Here is an 18,411-nt window from a genome sequence, read left to right as displayed (position 1 = left end):
TTGTGTATTCAATCTGACGATCTTAAGACATCTCAATTTCACAAAACTCCTCCACTCAACAATGAACCCTTGTTTTTCTACAAATATTTAAGCAATTCTATTCTTTTGCCTTTACAGTATCAAACATGTCCGTTGTCTGTCTGACTTTGCATTAAAACTGAATGTATTGCAAATATTTCTTAATTCATTCATCAACATGAGATTTGAAGGTATCTGATCCTTATGTTAAATACCAATCCAGTTTTCCTGGGATTTAGGCAAACTGTGCCCGCCTGTGGACTTTTGTAAAAAATAAAAGTTGACCTGAGTTACTTTGTTTTTGTCAAATGGCAAGAAAGAAAGAAACAGGCCTTGAAGTTTTGGGAACTGATTTACAATCATTTGACACACATTTTCCATGAGTTTGTTTGCACAAAAATGTTGCCAACTATTGGGTGGTGTTCATATTCCAACATAACCTAAGGACACCAGCAGGACCAGTTACTGTTTGCTTTCCATTCCAAAACCTTGACGCTAGGACCCGACCTGTGCTTTTTGATGGTGATCGAAACATCTGACCCATTATAATATCACCACGTTAAAGATAAGAACTTTGCTCACCTCTTAACACAAAACAAAAACATCATTACAATACAAGTAGCATCTACGCTGAGTGTTAAACATTAAGGACACCTGCCCCTTCCATAAGACTGACCAGGTGAAAGCTATGATCCCTTATTGACATCACTTGTTAAATCCACTTCAATTAGTGTACTGTAGATAAAGGGAAGACAAGTTAAATGATTTTTAAGCCTTGACATGGATTGTGTATACAGTGCATTCAGAAGGTATTCAGATCCTGTAACATTTTGTTACGTTACAGCCTTAAATTTATACAATTGTTCACCCCCCCTCAATCTACACACAATACCCCACAGTGACAAAGCAAAAACAGATTTTTAGATTCTCACATTTACATAAGTATTCAGATCCTTTACTCAGTACTTTGTTGAAGCACCTTTGGCAGTGATTACATCCTCAAGTCTTCTTGGGTATGATGCTACAAGCTTGGCACACCTGTATTTGGGGAGTTTCTCCCATGCTTCTTTGCAGATCCTCTCAAGTCTTGTCAGGTTGGATGGGGAGCGTCCCTTCACAGCTATTTTCAGGTCTCTCCAGAGATGTTCGATCGGGTTCAAGTCACAGCTCTGGCTGGGCCACTCAAGAACATTCAGAGACTTGTCCTGAAGCCACTCCTGCGTTGTCTTGGCAGTGTGCTTGGGGTCATTGTCCTGTTGGAAGGTGAACCGTCGCCCCAGAATGTGGTCCTGAGCGCTCTTGGAGCAGGTTTTCATCAAGGATCTCTGTACTTTGCTCTGTTCATTTTTCCCTCGATTCTGACTAGTCTCCCAGTCCCTGCCGCTGAAAAACATACCCACAACATGCTGCCACCACCATGCTTCACCGTAAGGATGGTGCCGGGCTCCCTCCAGATGTGACGCTTGTTATTCAGGCCAAATAGTAAAAGGTTGGTTTCATCAGACCAGACAATCTTGTTTCTCATGGTTTGAGAGTTCTTTAGGTGTCTTTTGGCAAACTCCAAGCGGGCTGTCATGTGCCTTTTACTGAGGTGTGGCTTCCATCTGGCCACTCCACCATAAAGGCCTGATTGGTGGAGTGCTGCAGAGATGGTTGTCCTTCTGGAAGGTTCTCCCATCTCCACAGAGCTCTGTCAGAGTCACCATCAGGTTCTTGGTCGCTTCCCTGACCAAGGCCCTTCTCCCCCGACTGCTCAGTTTGGCCAGGCGGCTAGCTTTAGGAAGTCTTGGTGGATCCAAACTTCTTCCATTTAAAAATGATGGAGGCCACTTGGGGACCCTCAATGCTGCAGACATTTTTTGGTACCGTTCCCCAGATCTGTGCCTCGACACAATCCTGTTTTGGCGCTTCAACCTCATGGCTTGGTTTTTGCTCTGACATGCACTGTCAACTGTGGGACCTTATATAGACAAGTGAGTGCCTTTACAAATCATGTAAAATCAATTGTATTTACCACAGGTGGACTCCAATCTTGTTGTAGAACACCTCAAGGATGATCAATGGAAACAGGATGCACCTTAGCTCAATTTCAAGCCTCATAGCAATGGGTCTGAATACTTTGCAAAAACACTGTATGTGCCCTTCAGAGGGTGAATGGGCAAGGCAAAATATTTAATTGCCTTTGAAAATTGTATGGCACCGGTTTGTGTCAAGAACTGCAACACTGTTGGGTTTTTCATGCTGAAGAGTTTCTCCGTGTGTATCAAGAATGGTCCACCACCCAAAGGACATCGAGCCAACTTGACAACTGTAGGAAGTATTGGAGTCAACATGGGCCAGCATCCCTGTAGAACACTTTGACACCCTGTAGAGTCCATGCCCAGACAAATTGCGGCTGTTCCGAGGGCAAAAGGGCTGCAACTCAATATTAGGAAGGTGTCCTTAATGTTTTCTTAGTGTCAAAATACTACAACTTTTGTTAAAGGGCCAGTGCTGACGTTTCTATCAATATCAAATCATTTCTGGGTATAATATTCCAGTTGAGCTAGACCTCCAGTATATACGCAATCTGGAGCAAATTATAATGGAATTAGTTTAACAGAAAATGTGCATTGATCTCAGAAAATACATTTTTTACAATTTAACAGTTCAAGTTTCAAAAGTTAAAACAGGACTCTTAAATGGTATGATAAATTACTACTGAAAAACCTAAAGGGATCCGTTCAAGAGTCCATACAAACGTAACAAAAGTATCTCTAAATCAACTGCACAATTAACTCTTTATGGAATCAAAATCATAAATACTGAATAAGAATAATAAAAAAACACCATAAAATGAATAGAACAAAAAAACAGACTGTTTGGCAGTCTTTTCTTATAAACAGATTTTACAGTGTGATGCTATTATCTGAGCCAGACTGATTTTGCATGAAAGACCCCTGTCATAAATATATCTTAGCTAGGGGCCCATATTGCTCATGTTCTTTGACATCATTCGGTCACATTTAGTGCACAACATGATTTGAATATTGCTCAAATGGAAACGTACAATAAATAAAATTGTCTTGCCTTCGCCCTGAGTCTAGCTAGCAACAACCATCCACCGCTAATAATACATTACATTCACACAGAATACAACATCAGCAGCTGGTAAATAATTGATGCGTAAGGCCTAAGGACAAAAAATAAATGCTGTGAAGGCGTACATACAGTGTATGACTGTATGATAATGAACACACAATATGCCATGTCAAAAACATTTACTTCTAGTGGCTCAGCTCATCGAACCACTTTTAATGATAGGGTATCATTTTAGTAGTAGCATTACTGAATTTTCAGTATAGCGAAATTAACGTTACAGTATAGTGCATAATGCTTGGATATAGTGGCTTGTTGGTTGAGTGGCAGCTGTAGTTCGAGGCCTGGAAACTACCCTCGGGGGGGGGAGATATAAATAAACACTGCAGGATGTCAAACACACCAAGGACAGATACACAGATGAGAGACCCCACTGTCCGAAAGGCAATATCCTGGGTGTCACCAGTCTGAAATAGGAACCATATTCTCTAAACAGTACTTTAAAGAGAATAGGGTGCCATTTTTGATGCACGCTTGAAGTGCCCCCATTTCCCTACGATCCATCCATGTCATATCCTCCTTGGTGAAGTGTACTTCCTGGTTCCCGCCATCAGAGGGTACTCTCGTAGGTGATTGGGGTCTCGATTATAGTTCCGCTTTGCTCCCGCTCTGCATATCCAAGGAAAAAGGGTAGAAAATAATGATTTTTTTAAAAATCGCCTTTGCAGTGTGTGTGCGAGAGAAACTGAAGTGCCTCCATGTGAGTATAAACTAAATAAGACGATTGGCCAAATGGTCAATAAGGAAAATGTCTCAGCGAGTGTACATTCTGAGACACAGTGATGGGCAGGTAACACGTTGTACCAGGACACACAGTGTAGTCAAAGACAAAGATCTCCCTCCAAACCTGAAGAGCAACCACCATTGTGCGGTGACAGGGCTGAGACGAAACACGAGGCAGGAAACAAAGACTACCTGAAGCCACGATGCAAATCATTCTCCAATCCACAGCTTCTCTTTATTAGCCTGAGATCCTGACTGACACGCTCTGTTTCGCCACTGTCAACAATGTTAAAACAAAGCATATCAGTTTGGATTCCAGGCTTTTTTGAATAAAGATCATCTCAGTCATAAAGGGACACTGCTTTTCATGAACACGCTTCCTTCCCTATGCTGTGTGGACAAAGCTATGACAAGCTGGTTTTAAAAAAGCACAATTGAGTATAATAGGAGTGGAGGTTAAAACCATAATGGGGTGTATAAGGTCACCGTTTACAGTGCCTTGCAAAAGTATTCACACCCCCCTTCGCGTTTTTCCTATTTTGTTGCATTACAACCTGTAATTTAAATAGATTTTTATTTGGACGTCATATAATGGACATACACAAAATAGTCCAAATTGGTGAAGTGAAATTAAGAAAAAAAAAATATCTAAAAGTTCAACTAAAAAAATGTATGGAAAAATGCCACGTGGATATGTATTCACCCCTTTGCTATGAGGCTCCTAAATAAGATCTGGTGCAACCAATTACCTTCAGATGTCACATAATTAGTTAAATAAAGTCCATGTGTGCGATCTAAGTATCATATATATATATATATATACATACATATACACACACACACACCTGTTCTGAAAAGCCCCAGAGTCTGCAATACCACTAAGCAAGCAGCACCATGAAGACCAAGGAGCTCTCCAAACAGGTCAGGGACAAAGTTGTGGAAAAGTACAGATCAGTGTTGGGTTATAAAAAAATATCAGAAACTTTGAACATCCCACGAAGCACCATTAAATCCATTATTTAAAAAAATTGAAAGAATATGGCACCACAACAAACCTGCCAAGAGAGGGCCGCTCACCAAAACTCACGGACCAGGCAAGGAGGGCATTCACCAGAGAGGTAACAAAGAGACCAAAGATAACCCTGAAGGAGCTGCAAAGCTCCACAGCAGAGATTGGAGTATCTGTCCATAGGACCACTTTAAGCAATACACTCCACAGAGCTGGGCTTTACGGAAGAGTGTCCAAGCAAACATGTTTGGTGCTCACCAAAAGGCATGTGGGAGACTCCCCAAACATATGGAAGAAGGTACTCTAGTCAGACGAGACTAAAATTGAGCTTTTTGGCCATCATGGAAAACGCTATGTCTAGCGCAAACCCAAAACCTCTCATCACCCTGAGAACACCATCCCCACAGTGAAGCATGGTGGTGGCGGCAGCATCATGCTATGGGGATGTTTTTCATTGGCAGGGACTGGGAAACTGGTCAGAATTGAAGGAATGATGGATGGCGCTAAATACAGGGAAATTCTTGAGGGAAACCTGTTTCAGTCTTCCAGAGATTTGAGACTGGGACAGAGGTTCACCTTCCAGCAGGACAATGACCCTAAGCATACTGCTAAAGTGGTTTAGGGGAAACAATTAAATGTCTTGAAATGGCCTAGGTCAAAGCTCAGACCTCAATCCAATTGAGAATCTGTGGTATGACTTAAAGATTGCTGTACATCAGCAGAACCCATCCAACTTGAAGGAGCTGGATCAGTTTTGCCTTGAAGAATGGGCAAAAATCCCAGTAGCTAGATGTGCCAAGCTTATAGAGACGTACCCCCAAGAGACTTGCAGCTGTAATTGCTGCAAAAGGTGGCTCTATAAAGTATTGACTTTGGGGGGGTGAATAGTTATGCACACTCAAGTTCTGTTTTTTTGTCTTATTTCTTGTTTGTTTCACAATAAAAAATATTTAGCAAATTCAAAGTGGTAGGCATGTCGTGTAAATCAAATGATACAAACCCCCTAAAAATCTATTTTAATTCCAGGTTGTAAGGCAACAAAATAGGAAAAATGCCAAGTGGGGTGAATACTTTCGCAAGCCACTGTACATCATGTGGGGATAACAGCTGTCACTCAAGCTAGGTTAGTAGTAGGTGTGTTTTTTTTTGGGTGTTTCTATTTCAAAAGCGATGGAGAGGCAGTCCTTCCTGTTGCTGTGTGCTTCTGTCTGTGCATTTATGCAGACAGTGTGTTTGCACATTCTGTGTGTGCGTCCTCACCCCAGGCAGCGTTCTTTGGTTTCTGCAGCAGGCGAGGTCCTGTGAGTCCTATGACCAGGGCCCCTACGGGGGCGGTGAGCAGGATGGAGAGCACAGCCACTGTCAGCACGTCCATGCCGTACTTCTCCAGCTCCTTATCCTCCTTGGTGCGGGCCATGTCCAGCGCTGTGGAGCCGATGGCCGCCTGGGGAGAGAAGAGGTGGGGAGGAGATCGACACATTGGCCACGTCACCCTCAACATTGTGAGAGCTGGAACTCTGTCATAAAGTTAAAATAACGCAGACATAGGTAATAATACGTGTTGCATGTCACGCAATCACTAGTTAGAATATTCAAATGTTATGATTATTTTGCTTGTTAAGCCTTTTTTTGTGTGAAGCAAATTTCACCCCTTGGATCCTGTTTTGTATGCTTATTGGATACGGCAAAATGGAGAGGAGAGAGAATGTTGAAAGAGCAGTAAGCTGGCAGAGGTACATGTGCTCCAGAGGCAGGGGTTTAGACCACTCCAGGCCACCTTAGTTTCTATTTAACATTAAGTACCTGTACAGTGGCTTTGGGTAGCCAGGCCAGAGCGATGAAGAGCTTCTCTTTGAAGTTGAAGCCGGCACACAGCACACAAACGAAGGTGAAGAGAATACGCACCAGCAGACCAATGGCCAGAGAGCCTATGCCCAGGCCTGGTGGGACAGAGAAGGGGGTTGAATGATAAACACTTTATTCAAGTTAAAGTAGGAAAACATATGGAAAAACGACCCTAATAGATTATCTCCAAAGAGCGGGGTATAAATGTATATGTAGTGTGTGTTCTTACTGACTGTGTGTTTGTGTGTGTGTTTGTGTTCTCACCGACAGTGTTTTTGTCCAGCTCTGAAATTCGGATCTCGGCCCCGATCAAGCCGAAGAGCAGTGGCTGGAACACCTCCCAGGCAATATCCACTATGTCCTCCACAGGGACCTGCACACACACCGAGACAGACACACACACACACACACACACACACACACACACACACACGTTACGGTTTCTCAAATTACTGACGCTTTCAAATACAATTTGTGAAAGTAGAGCAAATGGAGGGGTTTGAGCGGCGCCATCAAGACAAGCGATAGAAACATTAAAAACCACCTACGACACAAAGCAGACGACAGAGAAGAGTTCAGCAAACACCAAGACTTCACAACTCTGTTACTCTACTGGAGAATCTGCCTCCCATAGAGACAATACGAGATGTGACTCTGTGACTGTACATTTGGGATTGGGCCTCTATCCTGACTGGAAAAGTCCTAATGTGTGTTAAGACAGCAGTTTGTGCTGCACTGGAACGTTAAAGTTGTCCAGCTGCTATCCAATGTTTTAGTTTAGCCCAGTGTGTTGGAGGTAAAGGCTCGGGGGGCATTTGGGTGAGAGAGTAAGTGCCTAGCTAGAAGATGCACGATACGGCGGGGTTGAGTGAGTGGTCGGCACGGGATGGGGTCGTTGTGTGTGTGTGTGTGTGTGTGGTTGACTGACCTTTGACCTTCTCCAGCCCAGGCTGGCCAGGAAGGCGAGGACCAGGGTGCAGAGGCCCCCCGAGCCGGGGAATCCGGCAACGTTGCTGCCGAACACGGCAAACACCGACATGCCCAGCAGCAGGAATGAGCGCTTCATCACTACGTTGTCCTACAGGAGAAATAGTGAGAGAGAGAAGGAAGGAAGTATTACGAAACGTTTTCCAAACAATAACTATGTCCCTGGAGTAACATTACTGAGAAAGGGAAACGCTACTGAGAAAACTGAGCTCCGTTATAGGTCAACTCCACAGGCCAGTTTCCTAGACCTGGACTACGCCTACTCCTAGACTAAAAGCTCTCTATTGCCCTTCCACACCTGGACAAAAGGAACAGCTATGTGAGAATGCTATTCATTGACTACAGCTCAGCGTTCAACACCATAGTGCACTCAAAGCTCATCAGTAAGCTAAGGACCCTGGGACTAAACATCTCCCCCTGCAACTGGATCCTGGACTTCCTGACGGGCCACCCCCAGGTGGTAAGGGTAGGGAACAACACATCCTCCACGCTGATCCTCAACACGGGTGCCCCTCAGGGGTGCGTGCTCAGTCCCCTCCTGTACTCCCTTGTTCACTCATGACTGCACGGCCAAGCAACACCATCATTATTTGCTGATGACACAACAGTGGTAGGCCTGATCACCGACAACGACGAGACAGCCTATAGGGAGGTCAGAGACCTGGCCATGTGGTGCCAGGACAACAACCTCTCCCTCAACGTGATCAAGACAAAGGAGATGATTGTGGACTACAGGAAAAGGAGGACCGAGCACGCCCCCATTCTCATCGGCGGGACTGAAGTGGAGCAGGTTGATAGTTTCAAGTTCCTTGGTGTCCACATCACCAACAAACTAACATGGTCCAAGCACACCAACACAGTCATGAAGAGGGCATGACAAAGCCTATTCCCCCTCAGGAGACTGAAAAGACTTGGCATGGGTCCTCAGATCTTCAAAAGGTTATTCAGCTGCACCATCGAGCGCATCCTGACGTGTTGCATCACTGCCTGGTATGGCAACTGCTCGGCCTCCGAACGCAAGGCACTACAGAGGGTAGTGCGTACGGCCCAGTACATCACTGGGTCCAAGCTTCCTGCCATCCAGAACCTCTATACCATGCGGTGTCACCCTAGTCATAGACTGTTCTCTCTGCTACCACGTGGCAAGCGGTACCGGAGCGCCATGTCTAGGTCAAAGAGGCTTCTAAACAGCTTCTACCCCCAAACCATAAGACTCCTGAACATATAGTCAAATAGGCTACCCAGACTATTTGCATTGCCCCTCCCCCCCCTTTACACTGCTGCTACTCTCTTATTATCTATGCATAGTCACTTTAATGACTCTACCTACATATTACCCCCGCACATTGAATCTGTACCGGTACCCCCTGTATATAGCCTTGCTATTGTTATTTTACTGCTGCTCTTTAATTATTTGTTACATTTATTTTATTTTGGAGGGTATTTTCTTAAAACTGCATTGTTGGTTAAAGGCTTATAAGTAAGCATTTCACTGTAAGGTCTACTACACCTGTTGTATTTGGCACATGTGACTAATAACATTTGAACATTTGAAAGCTAAGTCCTTTCAATGGTGATTCGTACCTGGTCTTTGCTGGGAAAGTAGCTCAACAGAAGTCCCAGCAGTACCCCAGCTACCATTCCCCCTCCCACCTCCAGTATACCTCTCAGCAGGTTGTACCACATGGAGCCTGCAGAGGGAGACACAGCACAACATATGAAATTAATATCAAAACAGACTGGATCGTCCCAAATCGCACCCTGTTACTTTTGACCAGAGTCCTATGTGGTTCCTGGTCAAAAGTAGTTCACTATATAGGGAATGAGATACCATTTAGGACACAGAAGCAAGCAGGAGGTCAATAATAAAAAGCATGCAATACAAAGGGAGACACAGGAACAGCAGGACACATGCAGTTTGCTCATACTAATGGTCCTGTGGCTCAGTTGGTAGAGCATGGCGCTTGTAAACAACAGGGGTCGTAGGTTCGATTCCCGAAGTGTGAGGGTGTCATCTATTGGATCCAGGACAGATTGCACGAAGATTTCTATTAATGCTGCAACAAAAACAGATACGTTCTATTCTTTTTTTCTAGTGGTCTCCTCTCATCATTCGCTCAGAGCAGAGGCACAGATCAACAACCTCTCTCCTGATTGGCTTAAAGCAGAAGAACAGAAGAACAGATCAACATGCTCCCGACTGATTGGATTCCTACCGGTGGCGAAGGCCATGCCCATGCAGGTGGTGAAGCCGGTGATGGCCAGGATGTCGTCGAAGCTGCCGGCAGCCATGAGGAGGGTAGGGATGCCCTGCTCCAAGCCGTAGCCATCCTTCTGCAGCAGCAGCATGGAGGGAACCACCACGGCCGGGGACACGGCTCCCAGCACAAATCTACAAGAGACGGGAGAGCCAAAGTGAGGGTTAATCATCATAATATCATATTCATCAGGTTTGGGTTGCCCGGCTGAAGAGCGACCCCCGAAAGAAACAACCTGCAATAATAATACTGATAATAATATTGTCATATGACCATTTAGCAGATAGCCAGTACAAACCTATAGGAGAGGAGACACACGATGAGAGTTCATCATATAATATGTCCCTGTAGAAGATGCTTTCAAAGGCCTATAAAAGCACTTTGTGAGCAACTGCTGATGTTAAATAAAAATAGTGCATTTGATTGATTAATTTGAAGACATCGCAAACCATGAAGAGACAGGGGAGGGGTTATGGGGGATAATACAATTAGTATAGACAAAGTGTTTAATGATGCAGCTTTACTAATAGGAATCTGTTTGAGATATACACTATACATACAAAAGTATGTTGACATCCCTTCAAATTAGTGGATTTGTCTACTTCAGCCACAATCAATGCTGTATAAAAGTGAACAGAGCCATGCAATCCCCATAGAGATAACATTGGCAGCAAGATGGCCTTACTGAAGAGCTCAGTGAACCTTTCAAAGTGGCAGTTCGTCAAATTTCTGCACTGCTAGAGCTGCCCCGGGTAACTGTAAGTGCTGTTATTGTGAAGTGGAAATGTCTAGGAGCAACAACGGCTCAGCCGTGAAGTGGTAGACCACACAAGCTCACAGAACAGGACCGCTGAAGCGCTTAGTGCGGAAAAATCATCTGTCCTCGGTTGCAACCCTCACTACCGAGTTCCAAACTGCCTCTGGAAGCAACATCAGCACAAGAACTGTTCGTCGGCAGCTTCATGAAAAGGGTTTCCATGGCCGAGCAGCTGCACACAAGCCTAAGATTACCTTAAAGCAATACCAAGCGTCGGCTGGAGTGGTGTAAAGCTCGCCGCCATTGGACTCTGTAGCAGTGGAAACTCGTTCTCTGGAGCGATGAATAACACTTCACCATCTGGCAGTCCAAAGGACAAATCTGGGTTTGGCGGAAGCCAGGAGAATGCTACCTGCCCCAATGAATAGTGCCAACTGTAAAGTTTGGTGGAGGAGGAATAATGTCTGGGGTTGTTTTTCATGGTTCGGGCTAGGCCCCTTAGTTTCAGTAGGGAAATCTTAACACTATAGCATACAATGATATTCTAGATGATTCTGTGCTTCCCTGTTTCAGCATGACAATGCCCCGTGCACAAAGCGATGTCCATACAGAAATGGTTTGTCGAGATCGGTGTGGAAGAACTTGACTGACCTGCAGAGCCCTGACCTCAACACATTCAAACACCTTTGGTACGTATTGGAACACTGACTGCGAGCCAGGCCTAATCGCCCAACATCAGTGCCCAACCTCACTAATGCTCGTGCCTGAATGGAAGCATGTCCCGGCAGCAATGTTCCAATATCTAGTTGAAAGCCTCCCCAGAAGAGTGGAGGCTGTTATAGCAGCAAAGGGGGGACAAACTCCATATTGATGCCCATGATTTTGGAATGAGATGTTCCAAAATTACTTTTGGTAATGTAGGAGGGTAGGGTAGTGTATTTAGAGGGATGGATGAATAGAACAATGGATAGATCAGAGTGAGAGACAGTAAGAGTGGAGAGGACAAGAGAGAGAGCAAGAGGAGAGAGGATGATAGAAATAGAGAAGACAAGAGATGGAAAGCAAAAGAGGGAGAGAGCGAGAAAGAGAGAGCAAGGGGCTAAGAATCAGAGGATGAAATGAAAATGTATAAAGGCTGGGTATCCAATCCTACTCCTGGAGAGCTACCCTCCTGGAGGTTTTCGCTCCAACCCCAGTTGGAACTAACCTGGTTCACCTTATCAACCAGCTCATTATTAGAATCAGGTGCGCTAGATTAAGGTTGGAGTGAAAACCTACAGGACAGTAGCTCTCCAGGAACAGGGTTGGAGAGCCCTGGTATAAAGTATACTTCAAGTGTTCATGGTGAGTTACAGTAGCTGCCAAATATTCTACACCGGTCTAAATTGAATGCAAGTGGTGTTAGGTAGACCTTTAGTTTTACAAATGCGTCGGGAGGCTGCAGAATAATAAGTGGAATTTAGACGACCGACCGACAGACAGAGTTTACCCTAGGATGAATCCCCAGATCCAGGGCAGGCCCATGAGGAAGTGGGAGACGATGGCGATGGTGCAGGCCTCGATGATGCAGGGTCCCATTCCCACGCGTATACACACCATACTCAGCTTCTTCAGAGCCTGGGAACACACACATGTATACAAACACATTCATGGAAAAATCTCAATTTCATTTGTCCACTGTTGATACAATCCCAAGTTAAAAAGGAACAATCCACATTTCATTAGCCCTAAATATTTTGCAGGTCAGCAGTAAAGTTGACATAATGTGGCAAGTGACACTTTGCTTCTTGAAGGTCCTGAAAGGTTGACTGCTGAAATGCAAAACATTTTGGGACTGTATCAACAGTGGACCAATGAAAAGAACATACATTGTTTTTGAGTGGATTTTTCCTTTAACACAGGTTATTACGGGAACATTAATAAGAAAGGAAGTACTAAACACTAAAAGCATTGGCCTATGGAGAGTGCGATAGAAAAATTACATATTTACCTGGTTTGTTTGATATTAACAGTTAGCAATTAATACTTTACAAATAGGAAGACATTTCTGTTCTGTTCAATTCTGTGTTTCTGTAACGAGATGGTTTCCACTCTAGCTTCCTGCAGTTAGTCTGGGCGTAAGGTCAAGCATTCTATAGACAAAATGTGGTGTGTGTGACCCAAGATAGAGATGAGCTTCGAACAATGCCTCATGGTTCTCATCTTCCTGGCATCTGGGAAACTAAGCTGGGTTGGGGGCAAAACACCATCCTATGTAGATAACCAAGGTGGCTTTTGGGAGTTGGAACCAGTCTGACTAAGCATTTAAGTTCTATATAAGGTCTCCGTTTTATCATTATCAGTTAGGATCTTGGCCCAACAGTCGACGGTTTCATTATTGCAATAATTAATCGATATTGAATAAAGACGATTGTTTGAAGAAATGACAAAGTCTCTCTCACTTTGAATAGAATATTCCACCAAAAGAGTGTTTTATTGACATACCGAGCCATCCAATCCCAGGCCTGCTCGGGCCAGGATGACAGCAAGGGCAATGTTCCTCAGGGAGGCGGACCATCGGTTGTCGATGTACACGGCGTCCGTTACCACGGGGATATTACGCAGCAGGAAGCCCGACAATAGCATACCTGTAGAGAATGGCAGAGAACAATGGTACTTTATCATACTATTATATTATGAAAGTTAATACTTTTATAAACAACCATGGCGTTATTCTTTGGACTTTCTCTCACAGCAAGAGGGACAACAAATGATGTCTTGGTGTGTTGTTCTGAAGAAAAACGTGTTTTTATTTTTTTATTAAAAAAGAGCTAAACAGAGGCTAAGATATTATTCCCATTGGTTCAAATGCCAAGAAATACATATTTCACGACATTCTTTGTTCTGATAGTCTGGGAACTGCATATTAAAAGGTTGAAGATCAATTGGTTTAAGATATCAAAAGGCTTCTAGGCATAGGAGTAAAGGGAAAACCTTTCCAAGTAGGAATAGCGCAAACTGAAGAAAGACATGCATACAGTGGAGTCATTCATTTACTGTATGAAATTGAATTGCCTTTGAAGGTCAGAAAGATCAATATGGTCCTGTGTGGTTCAGTTGGTAAAGAGAGTGGGCATTAGCCAACGTCAAGGTTGTGGATTTGATTCCCATTGGTGGCATACAAAACCGTATGCACTCACATCACAGTGCTGTAAACCGCACTTAAAACTGCTTAATAGCATATTATCTATAAAGTACACAACAATTCCATCCCATTTGGGACACAAGCAATGACTACTGTCTGAGCAGGGAGGAACCAGTTGACAGGCATAAGAATGTGGGACCGACAGTCGGTTAGCCTAAGTAAAAAAAGAAATAGGCTGTAACAAAGCTTGAACGAAACGGAATTCCTGCTTTGTTCCATTTTAATGCTGCATCCCCAGGCAACACAGGCCCCCCCAAAAAAGTATGTTCAGTTCGAGACAATAAAACGGGGACTTTGAACTGGGGACGCAGCATCTCTGGGTTTACAAAAAGAAAAACGGGTTGGAGAGACATTACATATCAAAGATCTATATGCAACAAACAGGACTTAACTTCTGGACTATGGGAGCGGGCTGTCGGATAGACACTACGCTAACGATCAACGTTTAGAAATTAAAGACCCACCGCAAACACTTCATTATTATCTACAATCTCCTTTCTGGACTGTTGAAAGTGAGGAGTAGGCTGTGAACCCGAACGTCTGACTTCTACCTTCTTGCGGGCTGAATGAGTGGCCACTGTCTTATTATAGGGGTCTGTGCAAACTACAGGACTTTTCATGTGGTTACCAGCATCAAGAGAGACTTTGGTCAAAGCTCAACCAAGTCTCTATTGTTTGTTGAGAAATGAAAATACATTTTCCATTCACTTCTTATCAGTCTAAGTCAACAAGGGTGTTCATTTGGTTAGAAATGGGATAAGGTGTGATATGAACTCACTTCACTGTCTAGGTATGTAGTAACACATGTATGATGTACTACACATGAAGTAGCAGTGTTGACAAAGCCAGACAGAATAATAAGGGGACTGTTTGACCATCTGTGAATAGTAAAGAGTAGTAGTGAAGGGACAAGCAAGTGCATGCAGGCTAAATATAGTGGGTGTGTTTAATCTGAATGTGTGCTTATTATAGTAAGTAGGTGTATTCTATCTACTATATCAGCAGATGTATATTACCAGCAGCCAGGCCGATGGCATCTCTGACTGTTACTAAGGAGCATGTAGGGCACTCAACACCGTGAAGACGACATTTTTTCTCATTCTCAACAAGTCAAGGTTACAGAAAATAACTTGTTGTATGCTGCACATACACAGACAAGACAGACCCCATCACCTACAACACACACACACGCAAACACATGCACACAAACACTCACTCTCTACATTTGCATTACCTACCCAGGAGCGGGGGAAAGGGAGGCAGTTTGGGAAGCCGTATGAGGCCCACCAGTTTGCCCCCGGTGACGGAGCAGATGAAGAGCACGGTGATGCCGAACAGGTTCCCCCCCGGCAGACACTCCTTCTCTGTGATGGACCACACCACGCCAAACAGCACTAATGCAATGAGGACTGGGAGGGAGGAGAGGTCAGAAGTCAGTATGTAGCCAGTTGTTTTTGCCTTTTACCTGCCAAATAAAATAACAACAGATTGCATGTGCTGTACTTGATTTGGTTTGCAAGGTACAATGGTCTCAAAAGTCTACTACTAAGCCTAAATGTTAACTTGTAAATGTCAGTATATCAGGGACAGTGGGTAGTGCTTTAGTCTATCTGTAAACCTACTCCATTTGTGCTATATAAATGCCTCTGGGTACTGTTGCACTGTTCAACAGCGTGCGCTGGATAAAGAGAGAGACACACACTGGTTCTACAAACCCCCCCCCCATTTTCCACTCGCCCAAGCACAGAATGCTACAAGATGCCAACCCCTGATCCCATAGCAATGTCACCATGGTAACATCTCTACGGTAGCATTAGCCCCCCTGGTGCCCAGAAGTAAATAAAACAGAGCACAATGGCATTATCAGCACATTGAAGCGCTATGAAGTTTCATGACATTAGGCCACTCTAGTGTTAGGCCTATATTGTATCTCTATTCCGGTGTCCATAGCCCACTCTAGACAATACTAGAGTGGCCTATATCTATGTTGGTGCCCACCCTTGGTGATGAGGGAGGCCAGGAGGCCTCGGGGCGGGCAGGGGCATGCCCGGCGGAGCCTGCCACAGCAGATGACCGGGGGGTCGGTGTTGGTGCCCGCATCCACCACCGGATTACGGGGGATAAAGTAGGTCTCCTCCGTGACCTGGGGGGTTGGGCTCCGGCTCACCACCACCTGAATCTGGTTCACACCCAGGAACTACCGGGGGGGGGGGAGACGTAGAGGAAAGGGGTCTTAGTTCAATATGAAAATGTGTCAGTAGCCATACTTTTTAAATGAAACTTTCTTACTACAAAAATGCAATTTCAATACAAGCTTCTGAAAAAGTAACACTACTGGATATTTTCATATTATTTCAAAAAGATTCCTATCGTACTCTAACTATAGTTAAAAGGTGCAATATGCAGAAATTGCGCCGCCATTTTCTGGTTGCTAAAATTCGAATAGTTCGCTTAATTTAAGTTTATGTAACAAAACAAGCAATGTATAATGCAGAGAATCAATGTACCATTCAAAACCACTGTTAAATATATTTTCAATAACCAAAAATATTTTATTTTCAGCTGGTGTACAAAACCAAAAGATGCAAAAACTAAACTTAACAGAAGCATAGAAATAGTGCACAGAGAACAGACCTTGCGTTCAATGAGAATAACTGATCTATGATTCACATTTCTATGTGAATTTGGACAGGTCGCCCAAAAAGCTGCATATTGTGGCTTTAACTTCTTGAGTTGAAATCATTGCAATCTTTCAAGAGAGAATGATTGTGGTCAGGAAGTTGTTTTGGGTAGCCTAGCCTAACTCTTGAAAGGTGATAAGAATGGTACTGGAGCCAATGCCACTGGCTTTTTTCCCTCCATTTCTTTGTCACACCTACAGTATGTTAAGTGGTTCTCATTGTTGACAGAGAGGTTAGTCACACTAACGAGAAACGACTGTGTTCCCAGTGTTAGGTTCTAAATAAACGGAGTAAAAACTCACGGACGACTAGTAAAGCTCAAACCAAGCTTATTCACCCACTGCGTTACACAGCAACGTAAGACAAAAACACATTTACTGGTATTTAAACCTTCCTCCTATGCCGGAGTCTCCTCCGTACACATCTGGACAGCCAATGCATCTCTGTTGCTAGGCAGGAAGTTAAGTGATATGGGAAATAAACTGTTCCTTCTCCCTTAATGTGACCTGGCCTCGGCCCCCATTCCTCACTAATCCACAACTATCCATCCTTATCAGTGACCACGACCATGCGATCGCCATTCTCTTACTTAGTAACATCCCAAGTCCCTGGGTCATATCCAACCTTAATTGACCCCACCATATACATTCCTCCTACAGATAACCATTCACTTCTGGTGTAGCAAGTATTTCAAATTAAAACCAGACTGTGGCCCTTCTCCTTTCCATAGGATACCTGATGTCTAACAATAACACGCTCTGCACTCCCCTCTCTCCCGCAGTACCATGAACAAAGACAGTTCATATTTCAAGTTTAGAAGTCAGAACCCATCCCCAGTAAACAATAGTTATCATGCTTATCATAAAGAGTAGATACCGAGGAGTGTGCCGCAATGTGAACAGTCAGTGTCATGAACAAGGCTTTTGATCCAACTTACAGAAATATCACACTCGGTGGAAAAAGAGGCTGGCCAAAATCATGAGCAAATCTGCTGGTAGGGTGTTTCTCAAGGTGTTTCAAATGACCTAACAAAAAGTCAGCAATGATGATTTTACTTCTGTTTTCAAGTAAATATTTGACCCCATAAATACATAGTGCCAAATAAGAGTGCACAGTACACTGCCAATAACACATTTAAACTAATGCCTTCAAAACTGATTCTAGATCAATACGTGTGGAATTGTCTACTATTGAGCCAAAGCTTTCGGTCAACCATTTCTCATAGCCTCAGCGACTCAGTATCATTAAATTATGTAAAAGGCTATCTATTAGCATTTTGGCTAAAGCACTAGATATACTATACCTCTGCATGGTTCGTTACTGACGAGGCTCCGGGACTGTGTTCTAGGTCCAGCAAGGGAGAAGGTGTAGGCGGCTTCGACTTGGGCTGGTCGTCCTCCATCATGGCATCTAGTACAGTTCACTTTCTCCTCCTCACTTCTTCTCGAACGTCACAGCAAACCTGCTGAGGGGTTGGGTGGGCCATCGGTGCACTGCTGCTCTGCTCTTCACCTGTTGTATGCTAAGGTCAGACTCTGTCCAGCACTAGCTCCCATTCAGTGAGTCGTCACCTGTTCACCAGTCAAAGGCAGTGACCGTGAGTGTTTGCTTGGTGGAACTGGCCAGAGGCATTTGAGGCAAACATGGCTGTAGAGATATGAGGTGGAAACCAACCAAGTGCAGGAGCAATCAAAGGTGACGGTAAACAGTACTGTAAAACAGTTTTCAATGTTAAGCATTCTGCTACCAGAATGGAATGAGACTGGGAGTAAGGGCATCAATGCATGAATGCAGAATTTCCTCTTTAACTT

General features: G+C 44.0%; 1 protein-coding gene across 2 annotated transcripts; it reads right to left on the bottom strand.

The window, feature by feature from the left end:
• Positions 1-3,608: 3,608 nt before the first annotated feature.
• Positions 3,609-18,124, bottom strand: LOC129841618 (sodium/hydrogen exchanger 9B2-like). Of its 2 annotated transcripts, XM_055910001.1 has the most exons (13): positions 17,904-18,124; positions 15,918-16,116; positions 15,158-15,283; positions 13,220-13,362; positions 12,225-12,352; positions 9,937-10,112; positions 9,649-9,777; positions 9,305-9,411; positions 7,662-7,811; positions 6,998-7,106; positions 6,692-6,828; positions 6,149-6,332; positions 3,609-3,765 (listed from the first exon to the last, which is right to left on the bottom strand). In XM_055910001.1, the coding sequence occupies exons 1-13, from the start codon at positions 18,003-18,005 to the stop codon at positions 3,707-3,709; spliced, it is 1,749 nt and encodes a 582-aa protein (XP_055765976.1). In that variant the 5' UTR covers positions 18,006-18,124; the 3' UTR covers positions 3,609-3,706. The 2 variants fall into 2 exon arrangements, with proteins under 2 accessions (XP_055765976.1, XP_055765977.1); XM_055910002.1 differs by lacking the exon at positions 9,649-9,777.
• Positions 18,125-18,411: the final 287 nt, after the last annotated feature.

The sequence above is a fragment of the Salvelinus fontinalis genome, chromosome 42 (genome assembly GCF_029448725.1).
Source record: "Salvelinus fontinalis isolate EN_2023a chromosome 42, ASM2944872v1, whole genome shotgun sequence".
NCBI lineage: Eukaryota > Metazoa > Chordata > Actinopteri > Salmoniformes > Salmonidae > Salvelinus > Salvelinus fontinalis.
Note: the sequence above shows the minus strand (reverse complement) of the source record. Positions and strands in the feature narration are given on the sequence as shown.

Excerpts from the sequence above, each read along its gene's own strand:
- LOC129841618 (XM_055910001.1), bottom strand. The coding sequence starts at position 18,005 with ATGATGGAGGACGACCAGCCCAAGTCGAAGCCGCCTACACCTTCTCCC. Across the intron at positions 15,284-15,917 it reads GGCCTCCCTCATCACCAAGG|AGAAGGAGTGTCTGCCGGGG; the intron begins GTGGGCACCAAC and ends GGTCCATCACAG. Across the intron at positions 6,829-6,997 it reads GCTGGACAAAAACACTGTCG|GCCTGGGCATAGGCTCTCTG; the intron begins GTGAGAACACAA and ends CTGTCCCACCAG.